We start from the raw sequence: 22,925 nt of genomic DNA on the forward strand, positions 1-22,925 counted from the left end.
GTTAGGGCACTTTTTTTTTTTTTTTGAAATAACCATGCCTGAGCAGTCTCTGCACTGGGAGGGTCAGCCTCAATTAGCATGCGTGCCCTCAAGCGCCTTATCAAACTGTCCCTTCACTTTCCATCCACTTTATCTGATTCTGATGGCCACTTCCACCAAACCCTGCTTCACCTTGGCACCTTACAATTATCCTATGTGGTTCAATCTAGAGGACACTTTGAAAATTTCCCTCCTTTAACCCTGGCCAGGTAGCTCACTTGGTTAGTGTATTCCTAACATCTCAAGATGGCAGTTCCATCCCTAGTCAGCGTACATACAAGAATCAACCAATGGATGCATAAATAAATAGAACAACTCAATGTTTTTCTCCCTCTCTCAAAATAATCAATAAATTTTTAAAAGATTCCCTCCTTTAAAAAGACATAGACATTTTCTGATTCACAGCCCCCCCCCTTTTTTTTTTGTTAATTCTCCCCTGAGGATATTTTTCCATTGATTTTTAGAGAGAGTGGAAGGGAGAGGGAGAGACAGAGAGAAACATCAATGTGAAAGAGACACATCTATTGCTTGCCTCCTGAACGCACCCTGACCAGGGCTGGGAACCTGCAACCAAGGTACATGCCCTTGACCGGAATCGAACTCAGGACCCTTCAGTCCCTGGGCCTATCCACTGAGCCAAACCAGCTAGGGCTGACTCACAGACTTCTTGAGCTTTCTTCAGGATATGACACTCTCAAGTACCCTCTCTTTGAAATGCTTTGGAGTCCTTTGCCTTCCAGGACACTTAAAAAAAAAAATGTTTTTATAGATTTCAGAGAGTTAGGAAAAGGGAGAAATAGAAACATCAATGATGAGAGAGAATCATTAATCGGCTGCCTCCTACACACCCTCTACTAGGGATCAAGCTCATAACCTGGGCATGTGCCCTGGCCAGCATCGAACCATGACCTCCTGGTTCATGGGTTGATGCTCATCATTACTAAACCTCTGCCCACCTCCATCTCTTCATCGGTTAAATGGAGGCATTAAGAGAAGCTGTACCTTGCCCTCCTAACTGGTTTGGCTCAGTGGATAGAGCGTCGGCCTGCAGACTAAAGGTTCCCAAGTTCGATTCTGGTCAAGGGCACGTATCTCGGTTGCAGGCTCCTCCCCGGCCCAGGCCCTGGTCAGGGCGTGTGCAGGAGGCAACCAATCGATGTCTTTCTCTCACATCGATGTTTCTCTCTGTCTTTTCCTCTCTCTTCCACTCTCTCTAAAAGATCAATGGAAAAATATCCTCGGGTGAGGATTAACAAAAAATAAAAATAAGTAAGAAAGAGGAGCTGGCCGAAACCGGTTTGGCTCAGTGGATAGAGCGTCGGCCTGCGGACTCAAGGGTCCCAGGTTCGATTCCGGTCAAGGGCATGTACCTTGGTTGCGGGCACATCCCCAGTAGGGGGTGTGCAGGAGGCAGCTGATCGATGTTTCTCTCTCATCGATGTTTCTAACTCTCTATCCCTCTCTCTTCCTCTCTATAAAAAATCAATAAAATATATATTAAAAAAAAAAAAAAAAAAAGAGGAGCTGTACCTTTAAAGCCGTGAGTACCACTTGTTTTCACACTAGACGAGGTTTGTGAGGCGTACTCAGCTGTGTTTGCTAGGGCTGGAGGAAAATTCCAGGCAGCCAGGCAGGTGAAGAATGTGCAGTAAGGAGGGCATCTGGATGGAGCAGGGAGAGATGAAGAAATAACACTCAGTGGCAGGCAAAGGGGGAACGAGCAGAGGGGCAACACCAGAGGAAGTGGGGGCACCAGGCCAGAGGTACATAACCTGTCACTATTGTAAGACTTGATATGAAAAGGAAAATCCAGCCCTAACCAGTATGGCTCAGTGGATAGAGCATCGGCCTGTGGACTGAAGGGTCCCAGGTTTGATTCCGGTCAAGGGCATGTACCTTGGTTGTGGGCACATCCCCAGTAGGGGGTGTGCAGGAGGCGGCTGATCGATGTTTCTCTCTCATCGATGTTTCTAACTCTATCCCTCTCCCTTCCTCTCTGTAAAAGAGCAATAAAAAAAAAAAAAATATATATATATATATATATATATATATATATATATATTTTTTTTTTAAAGAGTTATATACTCCTGAATTCTCTATGGTCTTTTCTTTTTTTTTAATATATTTTATTGCTTTTTTACAGAGAGGAAGGGAGAGGGATAGAGAGTTAGAAACATCGATGAGAGAGAAACATCCATCAGCCGCCTCCTGCACACCTCCTACGGGGGATGTGCCTGCAACCAAGGTACATGCCCCTAATCGGAATCGAACCCGGCACCCTTCAGTCTGCAGGTCGACGCTCTATTCACTGAGCCAAACCGGTATCGGCAGGAGTTATATACTCTATCTAATCTAATAATAGACAAATATGCAAATTGACCGCACCTTCGCTACACCTAAGCCATGCCCATCAGCCAAGCCACGCCCACCAACCAATCAGGATGAGTATGCAAATTACCCCAACAAAGATGGTGGCTAATTTGCATATCAAGACAGCGTCGAAAGAAGCCAAGAGCTGCAGAAGGGAGTAAAGCTTCGAAGAAGCAAGGAAGCCTGGGGGGAGGAGAAGGGAGGAGCTAAGTCAGGGCTGGGGGAGAAGGGAAACGCAGGCGGGCTGGCGGAGAAGGCGGGGCGGGCGACAAGGGAGGAACGGAGGCGAGGTAGAGTGCAGCAGGAAATCCTATTGCAGGATTTTTCCTGCAACGGGAACGCTAGTATAGTTATATACTCTTCCCAACAACAGGCTCGGCATCCCTGGGGCTGGCCCAAGAAGAAAGGAAGAAGCAGATACATCCATGAGCGCTCACTCATTCCATTTATTCCAAGGCATCTCCTCTTGAAAGAGACCATTGTCGTCAGCTCTTGATCCCTCCTCTGAGGCTACGACAGGGGAGAGAGCCGTCATGGCAATGCCCCAATCATTGCTCCTCCTGGGCCGTCAAGGCCACCAGTGCTGCCCGTACCTCTTCCGCCTGCGCTGGGGGCAGCAGACAGTCTTGAATGAGGGTCAGGGCGGCCGCCTCGGTCAGGCTGCTGAAGTCCTGGGGCGTTTTCACAGGGAGGTGCCCGGCCAGCTCACAAAGGGCAACGTTGAACGCCTCCCCTTCCTTTATCCCAAAGCTGGCCTTGCGGGGCCAGAGGATCACCCGGACCCCTGTGAGGGTCGGGGAAAAGGAAGTCTTTCCAGGGGGCGCCCCCCGGGTCACAAACAAGTTATGTGCGATCTCGTGGTCCGCCAGATAGTCCGTGGCTCGGCACACCCTGCTGACCAAGGCTTCTAAGTCCGGCCCCGGCCCGCTGGTGTAAAAGAGGAAGCCGGGAGCCGGGACGGCCCGGAGCAGGTGCAAACGGCCCCCAGGGTCCAGGGGCTCACTTGGGGCCCCCTCCACGGGCAGCCTGTGGGTCAGGTAATAGCCGTGCAGGTGGAGGTGGTTCACTGAGGCCAAGCCGCCCAGGCTGTTGAAGCCGACGCGGAAGCCCGGGTGTGAGCTCAGCAGCACGGCCTCCAGCCCAGCCCGGAGCGCGCCCGGCAGCAGGCGCTGGGGGTGACCCCGGGCGGGCTCGGGCACCAGCAGCACGTGGCCCCACTCCAGGGGGCTCACGTTGATCATCACGAGGATATCCTCTTCTTCCTGGAGAACCCCCGGGGGGTCGGGCTCCCGGCGCAAACGGAAGAGGACTTCTCCCGGCCTGATCTTGTTGAAGTTAAACTCTTCGGGGTCAAATGCCTGCCTGACGCTCCTGATGTTCTGGGGGCGCCTCCTCTGCACCCCTCGCTCCACATTCAGCTGAGCCACGAAACCCATGGGGCCAGGGAGCGTCTGGGTCTGCAGCTCCCCCAGGCAGTAGCGGAACAGCCCCAGCTCCATCCGCTGTCTCCAGGCAGAGCGGAGCGCAGAGTCAAAACGAGACAGAGGCAGTGTGTCCGGGGGGCTGGGCGGGGTCCTCGGCCACTGAATCCCTTCCCGCGTGAGTTCCTTCTGTCCATACACAAAGTCAGGGATGCCCTGCTCCTCCCAGTCCTCCCTGTTTGGAGGTAGCAAATAGGAAGTTTCATTTGAACCCGCGGAAACAGCCATGGGCCGACCTGAAACAATCATCAGAGGGGGGAAAAACACATGATGCTACTCCATTTCCAGAGATTTTATTTTATTTTTTTTAAACATATGGGTTCTTCCCTGAGGGGAGACTATTCTTTTTTTCTTTTTTTTAAAATATATTTTATTGATTTTTTACAGAGCGGAAAAGAGAGGGATAGAGAGTTAGAAACATCGATGAGAAGAGACATATCGGTCAGCTGCTTCCTGCATGCACACCCCCTACTGGGGATGTGCCTGCAACCAAGGTACATGCCCTTGACCGGAATCGAACCCGGGACCCTTGAGTCCGCAGGCCGACGCTCTATCCACTGAGCCAAACCGGTTAGGGCCATTTCCAGAGATTTTATTTTTATTTTCAAATAACCTTGACTTGTTCTTCTGGTTACAAAAGTAATATACACCTTGGGTAAACTATTTTGAAATACAGAAATGACTCATCATCCTGTAGGTTAGCACATATTTTTGCTGAATTAAAAACACGTATTAGCCACTCCGGCATAGCCCAGTGGTTGAGCATCAACCTCTGAACCAGGAGGTCAAGGTTCGATTCCCAGTCAGGGCACATGACAGAGATCCAATGATTGGCTGCCTCCTGCATGCACCCTACTGGAACCCAGGCATGTGCCCTTGACCGGAATCGAACTTGGGACCCTTCAGTCTGCCTCCTGCATGCACCCTACTGGAACCCAGGCATGTGCCCTTGACCGGAATCGAACTTGGGACCCTTCAGTCTGCAGGCCCATGCTCTATCCACTGGGCCAAACCAGCTAGGGTAATCACGTTGAGTGCTGGGCAAACTACAGTCACTCAGTAAACATTGACTCAACCAATGCCACATATCAGGTCCCGGAGTGCATGCCTCTCATAGCTCATGGGGCTTACAGTCTAGTGGGGGAAACAGACATCACCCGAGTAAATATAAATTGCAAGCCAGATACATGCCGTGCAGAAGCACTGGGAACTCGGCGGGTGTAAGACAAACTCCTACTCTAGTCCAGGGACTCGGGAAAGGCTTCCGTGAAGATAAGCCGGAAGAGGAACTGAGTGCCCACGAAGGCTTAAACCACAGAGGCCCTGAGGAGATGGCAGAGAGAAGCTGAAGTCGGATGACAGGGGCCCGAGTTTTTTTTTGTTTTTAATTGACACGCTCACATTTAGACTTGACAGATCAGCAAGCAGATTAAATTGGAAGGATCAAGAACTAATCCCTACAAGTGCACCTGTCAATGATAGGTCAGCAAAACTGAAAAACGAAAGAAATAATCTCACTCCCACCTCCCCCTCTCGGCAGCTTGGAATCCTCACCCTTGGCAATAGCGCCGTTTCATTCATTCATTCGTGCATTGATACCTGGGAGCCTACCTTGCAGGGCTGCTAACCAAAATCTAAGTAACTCCGCACAGCGTTGGGCATCCGGTGGGTGTCAGGAAACGGCCTCACCGGCAGTCAGTGTGCGGGGATGTCTGCAGAGGCGACGCGGGGGCTGCAACACGCGAGGCGGGGGCCGGGGGGTGACGTCGGGATGCAAAAGCCGACCTCAGGCACAGGGGCAGCGGCGGCCAATGGCCACTCAGAGAGTTCCCAGGCCCCCCTGGCCCCAGACTTCCCTGCTGCCCTTCACCAGACCTCACCCGAGGCCGCCGCCGCCGCTCACGGCAGGCGAGGAGGACGCTCCGCGCGACCGACCCGCAGCTACTGCAGCCACAGCGCAGCGAGGACGCGGCGTCCTCCGCGCATGCGCATCCCGCGCGCGCACACGCACGCACGCACGCACGCGCGCGGCGTGGCCCGCCCCGTCCGCCCCCGGAGGCGGGGCCTGTGGGTTGACCACGCCCCCTGGGCCACGCCCCCAGCTCGCCAGGGACCGCCCAGAGCGGGGACCCGGCGTCTGAACCCCGCGGGGAACTTCTGGGCGCTGTAAGGAGGAGGCGGGCCCGGGGGCGGGGGCGGGCCCCCCCCCTCAGGGGCGGTTGCCGCGGGGACGGGGAGGTGACGCGGCCCGAGGGCGGAAGTGAGAAAGTTGCCGGCGTCCCGAGACCGAGTTGGCGGAACTGTGCGCGCGCGGCTCGGCGATGGGGGGCTCGGGCAGCCGCCTGTCCAAGGAGCTGCTGGCCGAGTACCAGGTGCGCGGGATGCGGCCCGGGGAGCTCGCGCGCGGGCCTGCGCTCGGGAACGGGCCCCGGGGCGGGCGGCGGGGCGGGCTGGGCCTCCGGGCGGCCCGCTGACCTCGGTCCCGCCTGCCTTCCAGGACTTGACGTTCCTGACCAAGCAGGAGATCCTCCTGTAAGTGCTGATCTGAACCTCGCCACCGGGATCCCCTTAGAGACGGCTTCGGGGGGGGGGGGGGGGGGGGCTCTGTCCTACCGACGGGGAAACTGAGGCCTCCTCGAGGGAGCGGCAGGGGCCGCTGGAGGTCGGCGGCTGAGCCGGAACCGGAGTCCCGCGCGCGCCCCAGCCCTCGAGCCTGGGCTGCGCCCCGCCCACGCTGGGGGCGCCCAGCTGTGCTGTCTGCGGCCCAAGTTGGGCGCCCTTGGACCTTGCGCTCCCCTGACTCCTGCATAACAGAACCTCCAGCCCCGGTCCTTGGGGAGGGTGGTTCCTCCTCCCAACCTCACCTGAATAATACAGGAACCGTTAACGCTTGCTCAGCACCTACCCTGTGCCAAGCACGGTGCTAAACCAGCCTGCATTTACCTACTTGAACCCCCCCCCCCCGAGGGAGGGAGGGGACAATGACACAGGTCCGGAGAAAGCCTGGCAACTCGCCTAAGACTATTACACCCCCAGAAAGGATTTGAACCGGGGCTGGAACTCCCTTTCCGGCCACCTGCCAGCTTTACGTGGCCAGGGCTTCCCTTGGCTCAAGTAACCCCAGTGGCGAGGAGGTGGTGCTGGGGAGGAGATAGCTCAGTTCCAGGTTAACTGCTTAAAAGAGGGGGAGGCCTTGAGGAGCAAGCAGGAGATCCCTGGAGTTTTGCTTATTTCCTCCCAGTTCATCCGAGCCAACTTCTGGCTCCGGTATACCCCAGCCTCTCCACCCCTCGGGGGACCTACTGTGCGCTCAGGGCCCGGCGCACAGTAGGTCTTCAGTAAATACCCCGTTGCAAGAACGAACTCCCAGCCTGTAACTGTCTTGGGACGTAGCTCCCGCTGGCTTATCAAGCCTGGTAACTCAGACATTCTCTGTGCGTCGCTTGGCGCCTCACCTGGTGTGTCGTGGGTAATACACACAGGAAGGTGGGCCAACCGGTTCCCCTGCTTGTGCCAGAGCCCACAGGCGGTTCTGTGAGCTGCTTCCCCAGGAGCTCCGGAGCATGGAGGAGTCGCTGCAGGCCAGAGTGTCCCTGGAGCAGATCTTCAGCCTTCCAGAGCTCAAGGTGCCAGCCCCCCGCCCCCACCCCCCTCCCCGCCCCCTGTCAGGCAGTCATTGTCCCATTCTGGTCTTTCCTCTGTTTAGCCCTAACGTCCCCGGTGGCGAGGGCTTTACCTAAATCACCCGGTGGAATGATCTGGAATGGTGTTTTTCAAATCGGGATTCTAGAAACACATTCTTGGCGCGTCAAAAGAAGGTTGGTCCTTTAAGAGGAGTTGAGTCGCCTTCAAGTTTGAGAGAGCCTCTTCCAGAGGCTGACTGCCTCTCCTGAGGGCTGTGAAAATGCAAAGGGCGTGGCCTAGTGCCTGTAACAGGTGTTTATTTTAATGAATGAATGAATGAATGAATGAATTTGTATATATTTTTTTGATTTCAGAGAGGGAGAGAAAGATAGAAACATCAATGATGAGAATCACTGATCAGCTGCCTCCTGCATGCCCCCTACTGGGGATCGAGCCCGAAATCTGGGAATGGGTCCTTGATCGGAATTGAACCCGAGACCCTTCAGTCCACAGGCTGATGCTCTATTCACTGAGCCAAACCAGCTAGGGCTATTTTTTTTTTTTTTAATCCTCACCCGAGGATATTTTTCCATTGAATTCTAGGGAGAGTGGAAGGGACGGGGAGGGAGAGAGAGAAACATCGATGAGAGAGAAACACATCGATTGGTTGCCTCCTGCACGCGCCTCACCAGGGCCCGGGCCAGGGGAGGAGCCTGCAACCAAGGTCCGTGCCCTTGACCGGAATCGAACCCGGGACCCTTTGGTCCCCAGGCCGACGCTCTGTCCACTGACCCTAACTGAGTAGGGCATAACACGTGTTTAATGAAATGTCCTCTTTGCTTAGGATGCCTCCCTCTTCCTTCTCTGCCCCCAGGCCTACCTGTGGGTTAACCTCGGATTCCCAGTAGCCATCCCTGCCCCCTCCCCAGCGATGTCACTGGTCCCCCTGCCTTCGAAAAAGCACTGGTCATTCTCACCTGCCCCCCCCCCCCCCCAGCCTGCGCTCATGGTGCGGGTTCTGGGACCTGTCCCCTCCGGTCCCTGTGGGGTTTGAGTGCGACCCCGGCTGCGTCCTGTGGCGTTGACGGAGGCTCTCTTCCTAGGCCAACCCCTTCAGGGAGCGCATCTGCAGGGTCTTCTCGACCTCCCCGGCCCGAGACAGCTTGAGCTTTGAGGACTTCCTGGACCTCCTCAGCGTGTTCAGCGACACGGCAACGCCGGACATCAAGTCCCACTATGCCTTCCGCATCTTCGGTGAGGACGCGGGGGAGCCTAGCGGAGCGCGGGGCCTCCTTCCCCCGGGGTCTTTCTGCCGGGGCGCTGGGGTCATCCCGGGGCTCCCCGCGTCTGCTCTGTAGATTTCGACGACGATGGAACCTTGAACAGAGAAGACCTCAGCCAGCTGGTGAACTGCCTCACGGGAGAGGGCGAGGACACGCGGCTCAGTGCGTCCGAGATGAAGCAGCTCATTGACAACGTGAGCGGCTGGGGCCCAGCAGGGCGGGCCGGGCCGGGCCCGGGAGCCGAGGGAGGGCTGGGGCTGACACTCTCCCTTTGCCCAGATCCTGGAAGAGTCCGACATCGACAGGGATGGGACCATCAACCTCTCCGAGTTCCAGCACGTTATTTCCCGTTCACCGGACTTTGCCAGGTAGAACTGGCCCGCCTGTGGCATCTGGGTCTAGGATGTTATTATGGGGGGAGGGGGGTCCCAGATAAAGCCCCTCCGCCTCCTCTGAATATCTTTCAGGGTAGCTCTTCTCCCAAAGGGGACTGACAGACGGGATTCACAGCCCATTCCAAAGGGTCTGGGGGGAGAGGTGGGTGCATGTGGGTTTAGTCCTCACCCTCCTCTTCCGGCGGCAAATCAAACACCCCCGTTCTCTCGTTCAGCTCCTTCAAGATCGTCCTGTGACAGGAGCCACACAGCCGGTCTCCCAGCCGCCCCGTAGAATGACCTTGACACCGCCGAGCTGTGGCCAAGGTTACGCCTGTGTTGCCAGGGCCGGCCGAGCTGGCCCGGTGGAGCTGGCGCTGTGAAGTCTTGTCCCAGGCAGGGAAGGGCGCGCCAAGTCAGTGCCTCGCCCCTTCTCACTGCCATTGTCACCGCTCCGTTTCTACTAATCAGCAATAAAGGTTAAGACGTTTCGATCGTGTGTGCGACACCGGAAATGCTGGTTCTGAGGAAGGACTGGACTTCCAGGAGACTTCGGCTGTCCCAGGACTGACGAACCTCCAGAGAAGGGCCCAGCAGCAACGCGGCGTGTGGCACTGACTATGAGGGGGTCCGTGGGGGAGGGGACCCGCTGAATCCCGATCGTGGTGGCGGTGACCTGAATTTCTACATTATTATAGAGCTGTTTACCAAAAGAAAAAAGAACTTACTGTAGCCTGGCCGGCGTGGCTCAGTGGTTGGGCATCAGCCTATGAACCAGGAGGTCACGGTTCGATTGCCGGTCAAGGCACATGCCGGGTTGTGGGCTCGATCCCCAGTGTGGGGTGTGCAGGAGGCAGCCAATTGATGATCCTCTCTCATCATTGATGTTTCTCTCTCTCCCTCTCCCTTCCTCTCTGAAATCAATTAAAATATATATATATTTACATGTTTTTTTTTAAAAAAGAATTTACTGTATGAGCATTTAAAAAATTTTTTTTAAGAGTAAAATAAAAAACCCTGTTCCCTGTGCCCCGACCCCTGACCAGAGTAAGGGGTTGAGATGTCGGTGGGCAGACTGGGCTGGCTCTGGCCCCCGGAAACAGGAGATTCAGAACCCCCAGAACTCAGAAGATTAGACCAACCTCAAAAAGCGACGGTCCTTTAATTTTTTTATTTTTACTTTAGTAAATTGTTTTCCCCTTCTATTTAGTCAGTTTAGATCTGTTTTATTTTGTTAATCCTCATCCATTGATTTTTTAAAAATATATTTTATTGATTTTTTTTACAGAGAGGAAGGGAGAGGGATTGAGAGTTAGAAACATCGAGGAGAGAGAAACATCGACCAGCTGCCTCCTGCACACTCCCTATTGGGGATGTGCCCGCAACCAAGGTACATGCCCTTGACCGGAACCGAACCTGGGACCCTAAAGTCCGCAGGCCGACGCTCTATCCACTGAGCCACACCGGTCAGGGCTTATCCATTGATTTTTTTAGGGAGCGTAGAAGAGAGAAGGAAAGACAGAAACATCCATGTGAGAGAAACACATCGATTGGTTGCCTCCTGCATGAGCCCCAACCAGGGCCCGGGCTAGGGAAGAGCCTGCAACCCAGGTACGTGCCCTTGACCCGACCCGAACCCGGGACCCTTTGGTCTATCCACTGAGCCACACCCACTGAGCCACGGCTAGGTCAACAGTCCTTTAAGAGGGAGGGCCGCGATTCAATTTCAGTTCTTTAGGTTTTATTTAAAATACAAAAAACAAAACAAATGTAAAGTGCATCTGACTTTAAAAAAATACAAAACCCACATAAAATCCAGGCCCTTGTGCTGGGCCGTGTCAAATCCCTCAGATCGGAGGCAGGTGAAGTGTGGGAGTGAAGGGGGACTGGGCGCCAGAGACGCGCTGGGTGGATACGGGACGGGAGGGGGGGATGGGACGTGGGTTTCAGTCTGGACAAAGGAAGGCAGCCAACAACAGTCTCTTCCTAGAATTCCGAGGGGGAAGGTGAACATCGTCGTAACTCCTGAGCTCACGATGCCTGCTGTCACGTGGCCACGGCCTGATGCAGGCCGGAAAGGTCCAGAGGTGGCTCGAACCCAGGGCCCCGTGAGGGCCGCAGCGCCCGCGTAGCCCTCGGTCCCTGAGGTGACGGGACGGTGGCCGTAACCACCCGGTCAGTGGCCAGGCAGGACCCACGCCGCCCGTGGCAGTAGCGTAAGGCAGAGGCCAGCGGGTCCGAGATTCCCACCTCCGTCTGCACCCACCACGGCGGCGGCTTCCAAAGCCCCAACGAGGGCGAGACCCCGAGGCTGGGGGCTGCGAGCCGGCGCGGCCGTGCGCGTGGCGTTGTGTTGTCTCATTGTCATTTCACATTTTCAGTGGTTTTTGTTGCTTTTTTTACACAAAAGGCTCAGCTTACGTAAGGAGCGCTGCTCTGCCCACCTAGGCAGGCGCCAGCCCCTCTTCCCGGGGACATGGCATCTGGGACAGAGGGGCCTCACCCCTCGAAGGGCCGCCGGCCGGCCGGCGCATCCCCGCTCCGGAGGGCTGGGCACAGCGCCGCGCGCCGCTGAGAGCCGGGTCCGGCCGACCCCTCTGAGCATCCACGGCCCCTGAAGCCAGGGTGGCCTCCTCTACGAGTCGGCTGTCACACCACCGAGTCCCGGATCTCCGAGCCCAGGCGGACCCGGGGCCGGGGGCACACGGGGGACACCTCCACAAAGCTGTCGTGGATGCTGAGCGGCCTCTTCTCGGACTCGGTGAAGGCCTGCGGCCCCGGGGAGTTGTCCGACAGGGCCTGGTAGCCTCGGTGGTCCGGCGGGACGCTCGGGGGACCGACGCCGTTGAGCGGCCGGGTCTCGGGCGGCACCGCCGCCGGGTGGGTCTTGGGGTGCATGCTGGCCCGCTCGCCCTGCTTCAGGAAGACCTTCATGCCGTCGCGGTGCCGGTAGAGGAAGAACAGGAAGAGGAGCACGATGACCAGCGCGAACAGCACGCTCATCACCAGGAACTCGGTCCAGTACGACCGGCCCGTGCCCCAGCCGGCCTTGCCGTGGGCCGGGGCGCTCACCCGCGACGTGTTGATGACAACGGGCCCTCTCCCCTGCCGGTCGGCCGCCGTGCCCAGCACCGCGGGGCAGTAGCTGGCCACCAGCTGCTGGAAGCCGCCCTCCAGCGCCCAGCACTGGAACACCCCCAGCTCCTGCTGGCTGCCCACCAGCAGCAGGTCCCCCGTGGGCAGCACCCGGCAGGAGGCCGAGCCGTTGACGGGCGACCCGTTGCGCAGCCAGCGCCGCGTCGCCAGGTTGGAGAGCAGCGGGCAGGCCAAGGTGTTCACCGCGTTGGGCTGGAACGGGACTTGCTCACACGGCTTCTCACCTGCGGGCAGGAGGGGCACAGACATGGGGCCGAGGGGGCTTGGCGGGCACCACAGCCCCAGCTCACCCGCCTCCCGCCCAGGCACTGCCCATCATGCCGCGGTGGCAACTCCGGGGATTGTGACTTGGCTTCCCAGGGCCTCGCCTGCAGGCTGGAGGGACGAGGACGGGAGGAAAGGATTTACTCCGGCCAAGCGCCTGAATTCAGGAGCCTTCTAAGCAACTGGGCCCTGCCTCCCTCCATCCTCTGACGGGCACCTTACCTGCTGGGGCAGCAACCCGGGGCTTGACGAAGGAAGCGTTGCAGAGGTCCCTGGCGTTAGCCCCCTCGATGTCCTGGACCCACCGCCTGGGGACCAAAGAGAGCCTGGGATAGGCCAGGATGCCCCGTGGGTCTGCACCCCTATCCCCAGGTGCAGCCCTGGAGGCAAGGGCCCGGGGCTCAGGCACCACCAGGCCCAGAGCAGGGGGAAAAGGCAGGCCAGCATCTCCTGTTTCCCAGTATTTATTTCAAATAAAAGGTACTGTAATACTCCCCTGCATTAAAAAAGCAGTATGAGCCTTAACAGGAAGGACACCTGGCTCTGTATGTATAGAGCTGTGTGTGTGTGTCTGTTTAAAATATATTTTTAAATATATTTTATTGATTTTTTTACAGAGAGGAAGGAAGAGGGAGAGAGAGTTAGAAACATTGATGAAGAGAAACATCGATCAGCTGCCTCCTGCACACCCCCCTCCTGGGGATGTGCCCGCAACCAAGGTACATGCCCTTGATCAGAATCGAACCTGGGACCCTTGAGTCCGCAGGCCGACGCTCTATCCACTGAGCCAAACCAGTCAGGGCTACACGCTCTTTTATTTTACACGCACGGAAAAAAAGTCTGGGAGGGTATCCATCAAATTCTCACCGCGATTCTCTCTGGGTGGTGGGTTAGGGGTAGTGATATTTCGATTGGGCTTATCTCTATTTTCTAAGTTTTCTATACAAACATTTTATAACCCAAACAAGTCATTTTAAAAACAACTTTAAAAAAAGTACTATTTTGACTAGGTCACTTCAAATAGTTTTTTAAAAAAAAACAAAAAACAAGAACACTACAAATGGGGCAGGTCCTGATTTCACTTAAAATATGTCAACCTATGAACCAGGAGGTCACAATTCGATTCCCAGTCAGGTCACATGCCCGGGGTTGTAGGCTCGATCCCCCAGTATGGGGCGTGCAGGAGGCAGCTGATCAATGATTCTCTCTCATCATTGATGTTTCTATCTCGCTTCCGCTCTCCTTTCCTCTCTGAAATGAATAAAAATCTATAATAATAAAAGCGTAATAGGCTAATTAGACCAAACGTCCTTCCAGACGACCTTCCGGGAGAAGCCCGGGTCCCGGGTGCCAGAGGGAAGCCAGTGCCAGCAGCCAGGAGAAGGAAGGCCTACTCTTGCTCAAATTTCGTGCATCGGGCCTCTAGTTTTTGTTGTTGTTTTTTTAATATATATTTTATTGATTTTTTACAGAGAGGAAGAGAGAGGGATAGAGAGTTAGAAACATCGATGAGAGAGAAAAGTCGATCAGCTGCCTCCTGCACACCCCCTACTGGGGATGTGCCTGCAACCAAGGTACATGCCCTTGACCGGAATCAAACCTGGGACCCTTGAGTCCGCAGGCTGACTCTCTATCCACTGAGCTAAACTGGTTTCGGCAGGGCCTCTAGTTTTTTTAAAAGTAATAATTACACCAAGACAGTGGACGCCAACGAAGCTGCGTGGGGATTCTCAGAGAGGCCGGGGGAGGCGCCCCAAGGCCGCGCACAGGGATGGACGTGGGGAAGGCCTTCAGGACTCTCACCTCGAGGCCACCTCCGGCCGGTAGAGGCTGATGAGACGGCACCTGTTGCCGCTCCAAGCGCAGTAGGGGTCCCGGGCGAGGAGGCAGTCCCCGCAGCTCTGGTACAGGTCGCAGTTGGCCACGGGCACCTGGACTACCCCCGAGTGTGAGGCTGCGTACACCAGTCCCTGCACAGAGGTGAGGATCAGAGCCGGGGCCATCCCCCACGGCCACCCCCGGCTCGAGTGCCCAACCTGAGCCCCTTCCCCAGGGCCTCCTCCCATGCTCCCACTTTTTTTTTTTTTTTAATTTATTTTTAAATCCTCACCCAAGGATATTTTTCCATTGACTTTGAGAGAGAGAGTGGGAAGGGGAGAGACAGAGAGAGAAACATCGACGTGAGAGACGCATCGATGGGTTGCCTCCTGCACGCACCCGGACCAGGGCCCGAGCCGGGGAGGAGCCTGCAACCGAGGTACGTGCCCTTGACCGGAATCGAACCCGGGACTTCCGTCTGCAGGCCGACGCTCTGTCCACTGAGCCAAACAGGCGAGGGCCCGGGCACTCACTTGCTAACAGCTTGTCAGCAGAGGGACACCCCAGCGCGCTGACCGGCCTCTGCCGCCTGCTTACCCGGTTGGGGTCCAGGAGCAGGTTCTGCACGGGCTGGCCCGGCGAGAAGATCTGGAGTTCCTCAATGACGTGCACGCTGGAGCCCACGTCCACCGCCTTATGCAGCCGGCCGTCCTCTGCAGCAAGGACAGTGGCTCAGGCCCCACGCCCCTCGGCCACACCCCCAGCCGCCGGCCCGCCTGGCCGCACACACTCACTGGTGCCCAGGAAGAGGACGTCGTAGGTGCGGTGCAGGCCCGCGACGCGGTGCACGGCTACGCGCTGGTAGCGGGCCTGTGGCTGCAGCAGCAGCAGGCGGCTGCGCACCTGCCCGTCCATCAGGAAGTGGTCCTTGAGGAAGTTGAGCACGCGGTCGGGGAGCTGCAGGGACGAGTTGATCCTCCTCTCCCGGGTGCTGTTGGTGATGCACTGGAGGAGAAGGTGGCGGCGTGAGGCCAGCAACGCCAGGGCCGGCAGGATGTCCGCCCAACCCTCGGAAGCCAGGTCTGTGGAGCCGCAGGGCAAAGCCCCGGCTGTGGGCACCCAGGGGCCCCGCTGGCCAGTGTCCCTGTGATGCTGTGATGCTCCCAGTCCCCCCCCCCAGGCCTCGAGCAGAACAACCACACCACCTGCTCTGTGAGCATCCTTTGGCTGACCAGGTGTCCCAGTGGGGGGGCATGAGGTGCCCACAGTTAGTGCCTGATTCTCTCTGTAAGAGCCCTAAGAGTTGGTACCCAGGAGTGACCCTCCACAGATGAGGCTCCAGGGCTGGGGTTAAGCACCCAGTAGGGCAATGCTGAGATGTGTTCCACACACCCGTGTCCTGGCTCAGGGCTGCTCTGGGGAAGCCCCTCAGGCTGGAAGGAAAGGAGAAAGAACCCTAGCCCGGCCGGCGTGGCTCAGTGGTTGAGCATCGACCTAGGAACCAGGAGGTCACGGTTCGATTCCCAGTCAGGGCACATGCCCGGGTTGCAGGCTCGATCCCCAGTGTGGGGCGTGCAGGAGGCAGCCGATCCATGCTTCTCTCTCATCATCGATGTTTCTCTCTCTCCCTCTCCCTTTGAAATCAATAAAAATATATTTTTAAAAAGAAGAAAACTCTTGTCCACCATCCAGAGCTGAAAAGTCAGTGCCGACACGTACACATAAGGAACTGGTGGACACTGAAATTGGGTCTCAAAAGAACTGTTGGTCCAGAAAGAAACTCACTACAGACTGATTCATTTGCCTGTCAGCATAACCATTATTGCTTGTCTCACATTCAGTTCTTATAAGTATATTTCTAGTATCACATGATCTCGCTCATCTAGGGGAAATGATGAACAACATAGACGGATGAACAAGAACAGACCCAGAAACAAGGAGGCATCGATCGGACTGTCGGGCCTCAGAGGGAGGGTAGGGGAGGGTGGGGGTAGGGGGGAGAGATCAACCAAAGGACTTGGGTGCATGCATACGAGCCTAACCAATGGTTAAGTTCAACAGGGGGGTGGGGGCATCCGTGGGGAGGGGTGTGGGATGGGAATGGGGGGATGAGGACAAATATGTGACACCTTAATCAATAAAGAAATTTAAAAAAAAAAGAAAAAGAAAACTCTTTCTCGGGGCCTGGCCTTGAACCTTTTGCACTCGGATGTCGAGATTAAAATGACTCTTTGAATGTTATCAATAATTTGGAATATTAAAAAATCCAAATAAATAAGTTTGTATGAAAAGAAACTCCAGTTTTTTTATTCTACTGCCGCGCTTTGTAAAATCTGGGGTATTTGAAAAATTAAATCCCGAGTAGAATAAAGGAACCGAGAAAAAAGCAAGCGAGTGCAAAGGGTTAATTACTCAGATAAATAAGGCGCTCACCGCCGGGGGGGGGGGGGGGGGGGGGGGGGCACCGTGAGCACCCAATGACAAAGGGACTCTGAGTGCCCTGACGGGGACACCCCTGCTCTCCTCCCGCCCCCCCACAGCTTGGAAGGTATCCCATAGTCACGGTCACATCTAGCCCAGCGGGACAAGCAGGCCTGGGCTTTTGTCCCCACTTTCAAGGTGAGAACACAGACGTGACGGACTGGGAGGAGCCACGTGATCCCAGGCTGGGAGAGGCCCCAACCCCCCCCCCCCCCCGGGTCTCCCCGCCCCGCGCAGGGAGCAGTCCTCACCGAGCCGGGCCGGGGCGTGGGCACCTCGTAGGCCACGGTGTACCACTGCAGCGTCTCCCGGTTCACCGCCTTGTAGAAGCCGTCGAAGGCCCTCTGCACGTCCCTCATGCTGAAGACACAGACGGCAGAACCCTCCGTGGTCCCTCGGTGCCTACAAAAGAAGCGGCGGTTCACCCGAGAGCCGGGGCTCGGGACCCCGGCCACCCCTCGCCCTCCCATCCCCGGCCAGGTCCCGGGGCCCTACCACTGGGACGTGAAGACCCCGTAGAAGAGGGTGTCACGCCAGTCCTCGGGGCTGGGGCTCAGCGTGAAGACGTCCTGCAGCACGTTGAACGGGAAGCCGTCGCCGGGCCGCAGGCACAGCAGCTGGGCCTTCAGGAAGGACGTCCAGCGCTGCTGCAGGATCCGCCCGCCGCCCTCGTCGCCCTGGGGGGGGGGAGGGAGAGAGGCCGCTCAGGCACGTAGGTCCGGGGCTGGGTGCTCCTCGCCGCCCCCGCCCCAACGGTAGCTGAGACGGACCGGCAGGGAGGGCGGGCAAGCCACAGCCAGGCCTGAGCTCCATTGGAAATCAAGAACACCCACGCCCGGCCTGCCTGGCTCAGTGGTGGAGCGTCGACCTATGAACCAGGAGGTCACGGTTCGATTCCCGGTCAGGGCACATGCCCGGGTGGTGGGCTCGATCCCCAGTAGGGGGCGTGCAGGAGGCGGCCGATCCATGATTCTCTCTCATCAGTGATGTTTCTCTCTCTCTCTTCCCTCTCCCTTCCTCTCTGAAATCAACAAAAATATTTTTTTTTAAAAAAAAGAAAAGATGGCCGAAACCGGTTTGGCTCAGTGGATAGAGCGTCGGCCTGCGGACTCAAGGGTCCCAGGTTCGATTCCGGTCAAGGGCATGTACCTTGGTTGCGGGCACAACCCCAGTAGGAGGTGTGCAGGAGGCAGCTGATCGATGTTTCTCTCTCATCGATGTTTCTAACTCTCTCTCTTCCTCTCTGTAAAAAATCAATAAAATATATTTAAAAAAATAAAAGAAAAAAGAAAAGATGAAGGACGCCTGGAGGCAAGGGGCAGGTGCATCAGCGGGCTAAGGGAAGGCCAGTGCTTTGCTTTCTGTGGAATCCCACAAAAAAGGAACAAGGGACGTCTCCCTGCACATACGGACACAGGTCATGACTTCCAGCTGAAGAACTGCATTGACAGTGTAAATCGTGTTTGTAAATAGTCTTTTTTGGTTGCTGTTGTTTTAATGTATGTTTGATACAGTTTTTTTTTGCAATCCTATATAATAAAAGGCTAATATGCAAATCGACCAAACAGCAGAATGACCGGTTGCTATGACGCGCACTGACCACCAGGGGGAAGATGCTCAATGCAGGAGCTGCCCCATGGTGGTCAGTGTGCTCCCACAGGGGGAGCGCTGCTCAGCCAGAAGCCGGGCTAACGGCTGGCAGCTAAGGACCCCTTGGGGGATGTCTGTGGGGAGCAGGCCTAAGCCAGCAGGCGGACATCCCCTGAGGCAGTGGTCGGCAAACCGCGGCTCGTGAGCCACATGCGGCTCGCCACTCTGTTGACTAATGAGTTTGTCGACCACTGCCCTGAGGGGTCCCAAACTTCAAGAGGGCACAGGCCAGACTGAGGGACCCCCTCCCCCCAGTGTACGAATGTCGTGCACCGGGCCTCTAGTATAAATATATGTATTTACACATATGCAAAAAAAAAAAAAAGATTAGCAAGGAACCTTCTAGAATGTTAACAGCGGTCACTTCTTATGGTGGGGCGATAGGAATGTAACGTAATATTCAACCGCATGCCTAAAAGCTTTACGTGGATTAATTCAGTCCACCCGACAACCTGAGCCAGGTGTGGTTATTGCTCCCACTGCACAGACCAGGGGGCTGTAACTGAGCAGGTGGGGGGGAGGGTGCCAGCCTGAGCAGCCTGAGCAGCCTGGCCCCCGAGGCTCGACTCTGTTATCGGCGATGCTATTCTGCCTCTCTATCTTGTGATGTCTGTGTGTGCGTTCCTGTTCAGTAGTTCACATAAGAGGAATCAGTAAGAGGGCCCTAGCCGGTTTGGCTCAGTGGATAGAGCGTCGGCCTGCGGACTGAAGGGTCCCAGGTTCGATTCCGGTCAAGGGCATGTACCTTGGTTGCGGGCACATCCCCAGTAGGGGGTGTGCAGGAGGCAGGTGATCAATGTTTCTCTCTCATCGATGTTTCTAACTCTCTAATCCCTCTCCCTTCCTCTCTGTAAAAAAACAATAAATATATATTTTTTTAAAAAAGAAAACAGTAAGAGGTATTTTGATTTAAAGGCCGTTAGCTAAGCCATTCTTCCCGGAGATCAAGAGAAGGTCACAGAAGCAGGACCTCCTGGCGTTTCCTGACCCTGGACCGGGGGAGCCTTTGGGGACTCTGGGTGGCCACCCCTCACCTTGCAGATGCGGGCGATGCGGGACACGATGGTGTTCTCGAAAAACTCAAACTCCTGGCCGGTCTCGCTGAAGAAGAAGTAGATCTTGTCATCGTCGCCTTGCAAGCTGCCCAGGCTCTCGGGAATGTAGGCCGAGGCCACAAACGCTGGGTCTGTGGGAGCCGGCAAGGAGCACAGAGTCAGCCCGGGAATCCCAAACAGGCGTCCCAAACAGGCGAGACTCTGTTCTCAGGCCCTGGGGGGGGGGGGGGGCGCGGGGGGACGAGGAGTGCCCTTCCCAAGGGCCCCTGGGCCTGCCCACGGGTGGGCGGTGGGAGGGCTTCACCTTGGAGCCAGTTGAGGGAGCCTTCGGTCTTGATGGGGCGGCGGCTCTGGCTGCGGGAGATGGCCGGGTCATTCCCCTGGAAGTTGCCGACGGTCCCAGTATAGAGCTCGCCATCTGCCAAGAAAACATTCCCATGGGAACGGCCTCTCGGCGGGGCCCCCTCCCCCCGCATAGGCCTGCAATGACCTTGATCCTGCCCACTTCACTCGGGGTGCACAGAGGAGGGAGCAGGAACCCAAGGGCAGCCCAGGGTCACACTTGCACATCACCCCCCCGCCCCCCCGGCCCATGGAGCCTCCACAAGGCCATCCTGCCCCCAATACTCACCAACCATTAGGGCCGTGGACTTGAAATTGGGGTCAAAGGGACAACGGCCCTTGCCATCTTCCAGGATGACATTCCCCGCCTTGTCCTGTGCCAGCGTGAAGTTCTCCACGCTCTGTGTGGGGGGGGAGCAGACAGGGGGGTTCAGGGGCACACCAGGGCAGGGGGTGGGCTCTGCAGGAAAGGCGGGGGGTGCTGGGAAAGGCAACTCGGAGCGGGTGGGGGCAGAGGTCAGACAGGCCGTCCTCCCCATCCTAGCGCTCGGGCACAGTGCCGGCACCGTGTGGCAGTGACCTCCGAGGTGGGCGCCAGAAGTCCCAGGTGGCAGAGGGGAGACGAGGCTTAGAAAGATGTGAGCCAGCCCCAGCCGGTGTGGCTCAGTGGATAGAGCGGCGGCCTGCGGACTGAAGGGTCCCGGGTTCGATTCCGGCCAAGGGCACGGACCCAGGTTGCGGGCTCGATCCCCAGGAAGGAGCGTTCAGGAGGCAGCCGATCGATGATTCTCCCTCATCATTGATATTTCTATCTCTTTCTCCTTCTCCCTTCCTCTCTGAAATAAATGAAAGTACCTTTTTTTTTTTTTTTTTTAAAGAAAGATGTAAGCCAGGAAGGGGCAGCGCCACGATGCAAACCCGGGTATGTCTGATTCGAGGTTGGTGCTCCAAGCCAGAGCCTCTGCTAAGGTGTGTGCGGGGGCAGAGACACATGGGGGTGAGGGGGTGAGGAGGGTGTACAAGGCGGGCTGTAAGGAACCGGCAGGGCGTGAGCTGTGGGTCAGCCAGGATCGTGGCGCCTGGGTGGGTGCATGCGCTCCTCCTTCAGCTGGGGCTGGGCCAAGGGCTCCTGGAGCCCAGAGCCACCAAGACGCCTCACCGGGACCTGCCCTACAGCAGGGGGCGGTGCTGGAGAGCAGCTCTCTGGGGCAGAAAGCGGGGAAGATTCGGTTCGGGGTCAGCAGGGGGGAGCGGGGGGGGGGGGGGGACGGGCACTCACGATGTAGGCGCAGAGGGGGCTGAAGGCCCCGGTGCCGCAGGTGAACAGGTGGCTGCTGTTAAGGGGCAGGAGGATCTTGATGTAGTTCTGACAGTCACGCTGCGGGGAGAGAGGGGCAGGATGTCAGGCTCAAGCCAGCCACCAGGGGGCACCACCGAGACCCAAGGCCGGGGCTGGGGGGGGCGAGGCCTCAAATCGGGGACCACAGACGTGTGTAGGTGGGACCTCGGGGCTCAGCCAGCTCTGTGGTCAGCAGCCTTCAGTTCCGTCTGGGGTGGGGCACGGAAATGCCCCCTCTGGGGCTGCCTTGGCCCCTGAAGGTCCTCAGTGCAAACAGATGGTCCCTCCCAACCCACACGGGGAGGAAGCCACAGGCCAGAGCAGGAGACACTCGGCCTGAGGCCCGGCCCCAGACTCACAGGCAGCCTCCGAGAGTGTGTCTAATAGCGTCTCCCATCAACGCTCTAATAGCTCCCCAAACCTTTCTCCTCCCAGGTCTCTCCTTTTCATTAATGGCAACTCCATCCTCTCGGCTGCTGAGGCCCCAAACCTCCCAGCCAGCCTCCAGTTCCCACCTCGCACACCCGGCATTTTCCCATCAGGTGTGCGAGGTGGGAATCTGAGGCTGCACAATGCACACAATACATCGGGAATCTGACCACGTCTCCCTCCCTGGCCCAGGCCACCGGCACCTCCCCTCCCTCGCTGGTCTCCCTCCCTCTGTCCTCGCCACGTGGAGGCCACTGTCCGTCACGCCTGACAAACGCCAGGCCTGGCCACTCCTCTGCTCGGCCCTCCAGCGGTTCCCCAAACACCCCCCTCCGAGCAAAACCCACAGGCCTGCTCCTCCTCCAGGTACCCCAGGGTCAACTCCCTCACCGCCTTCTCCTCTTGCCTCAGATGTCACTTTTTTTGAAGGAAGTGTGTAACCTGACTGCCTTTTCAAATGGACCCGTTTTTGCCTGCTGTTCTCCTCTTTCGCCATTAAGTCTCCAGTGTCTAAAAGCACCTGGGCACAAAGCAAGTGCTGCCCAGCCAGTGTGGCTCAGTGGTTGGGCATCAACCCATGATCGAGCCCTGCTCAAGGGCACATGCCCAGGTTGTGGGCTGGATCCCCAGTGGGGGGCATGCAGGAGGCAGCCGATCAATGATTCTCTCTCATCATTGGTATTTCTCTCTCTCTCTCTCCCTCTCCAAAATCAATTATATATATATATATATATATATTTTTTTTAAAGATACTATGTGCTGGCCCTGACCAGTGTGGCTCAGTGGATAGAGCGTCGACCTGCAGACTGGAGGTCCCGGGTTCGATTCTGGTCAAGGGCATGTACCTTGGTTGCGGGCACCTCCCCAGTGGGGAGTGTGCAGGAGGCAGCTGATGGATATTTCTCTCTCATCGATGTTTCTAACTCTGTCTCTCTCTCCCTTCCTCTCTGTAAAAAAATCAGTAAAATATATTAAAAAGAAAAAAAGATACTATGTGCTGAATGGAAGAAGTCAGGGGTGTCAGCACTTGAACTTGTGTCTTGATCCCAAGTCCGGCCCTCTTCTGCCGTCTCCTTAGCTGCCCCCACTGCACTCAGGACCAGCGGCCTCTGGGAATAATGGGGAGTCCTCCAGAAGAACCCCGGGGACTGGATGAGACCCGCACCCACTGGTCTGGCCAAAACCAGACCAGGATCTGTCAGACCTGCCCCATCAGGCAC

At 56.8% G+C, this 22,925-nt stretch overlaps 3 protein-coding genes across 5 annotated transcripts in view; 1 reads left to right on the forward strand and 2 right to left on the reverse strand.

Annotated features, from left to right (window-relative positions):
- Positions 1 to 2,803: 2,803 nt before the first annotated feature.
- GDPGP1 (GDP-D-glucose phosphorylase 1) lies at positions 2,804 to 5,855 on the reverse strand. The gene is made up of 2 exons (XM_008161262.3): positions 5,502 to 5,855; positions 2,804 to 4,126 (listed from the first exon to the last, which is right to left on the reverse strand). The coding sequence occupies exon 2, from the start codon at positions 4,116 to 4,118 to the stop codon at positions 2,958 to 2,960; it is 1,161 nt and encodes a 386-aa protein (XP_008159484.2). The 5' UTR covers positions 4,119 to 4,126; positions 5,502 to 5,855; the 3' UTR covers positions 2,804 to 2,957.
- A 269-nt stretch (positions 5,856 to 6,124) lies between these two features.
- Positions 6,125 to 9,662, forward strand: CIB1 (calcium and integrin binding 1). The gene is made up of 7 exons (XM_008161261.3): positions 6,125 to 6,262; positions 6,388 to 6,422; positions 7,408 to 7,516; positions 8,618 to 8,768; positions 8,873 to 8,991; positions 9,077 to 9,165; positions 9,408 to 9,662. Exons 1-7 carry the CDS (start codon positions 6,212 to 6,214, stop codon positions 9,427 to 9,429), a joined length of 576 nt encoding a protein of 191 aa, XP_008159483.1. The 5' UTR covers positions 6,125 to 6,211; the 3' UTR covers positions 9,430 to 9,662.
- Positions 9,663 to 10,890: 1,228 nt separating this feature from the next.
- Positions 10,891 to 22,925, reverse strand: part of SEMA4B (semaphorin 4B) — a 48,369-nt gene continuing 36,334 nt past the window's right edge. For all 3 annotated transcript variants that reach the window (XM_054713266.1, XM_054713267.1, XM_054713265.1), the window contains exons 5-15: positions 21,217 to 21,315; positions 20,227 to 20,338; positions 19,900 to 20,013; positions 19,575 to 19,726; positions 17,386 to 17,567; positions 17,142 to 17,292; positions 15,204 to 15,414; positions 15,007 to 15,122; positions 14,395 to 14,561; positions 12,814 to 12,899; positions 10,891 to 12,551 (exon numbers count right to left, since the gene is read on the reverse strand). In XM_054713266.1, coding sequence (XP_054569241.1) covers positions 11,821 to 12,551; positions 12,814 to 12,899; positions 14,395 to 14,561; positions 15,007 to 15,122; positions 15,204 to 15,414; positions 17,142 to 17,292; positions 17,386 to 17,567; positions 19,575 to 19,726; positions 19,900 to 20,013; positions 20,227 to 20,338; positions 21,217 to 21,315 — 2,121 coding nt within the window. In that variant the 3' untranslated portion in view covers positions 10,891 to 11,820. The remainder of the gene's footprint in view (positions 12,552 to 12,813; positions 12,900 to 14,394; positions 14,562 to 15,006; positions 15,123 to 15,203; positions 15,415 to 17,141; positions 17,293 to 17,385; positions 17,568 to 19,574; positions 19,727 to 19,899; positions 20,014 to 20,226; positions 20,339 to 21,216; positions 21,316 to 22,925) is intronic.

The sequence above is a fragment of the Eptesicus fuscus genome, chromosome 25 (genome assembly GCF_027574615.1).
Source record: "Eptesicus fuscus isolate TK198812 chromosome 25, DD_ASM_mEF_20220401, whole genome shotgun sequence".
In the NCBI taxonomy this organism is placed as follows: Eukaryota; Metazoa; Chordata; class Mammalia; order Chiroptera; family Vespertilionidae; genus Eptesicus; species Eptesicus fuscus.

What these genes read in the sequence shown, in the direction of transcription:
- GDPGP1 (XM_008161262.3), bottom strand. Translation starts at nt 4,118, where the DNA reads ATGGCTGTTTCCGCGGGTTCAAATGAAACTTCCTATTTGCTACCTCCA.
- CIB1 (XM_008161261.3), top strand. Translation starts at nt 6,212, where the DNA reads ATGGGGGGCTCGGGCAGCCGCCTGTCCAAGGAGCTGCTGGCCGAGTAC. An exon ending in AGCTGCTGGCCGAGTACCAG is followed by an intron (nt 6,263 to 6,387) that starts GTGCGCGGGATG and finishes CCTGCCTTCCAG; the next exon opens with GACTTGACGTTCCTGACCAA. An exon ending in TGAAGCAGCTCATTGACAAC is followed by an intron (nt 8,992 to 9,076) that starts GTGAGCGGCTGG and finishes CCCTTTGCCCAG; the next exon opens with ATCCTGGAAGAGTCCGACAT.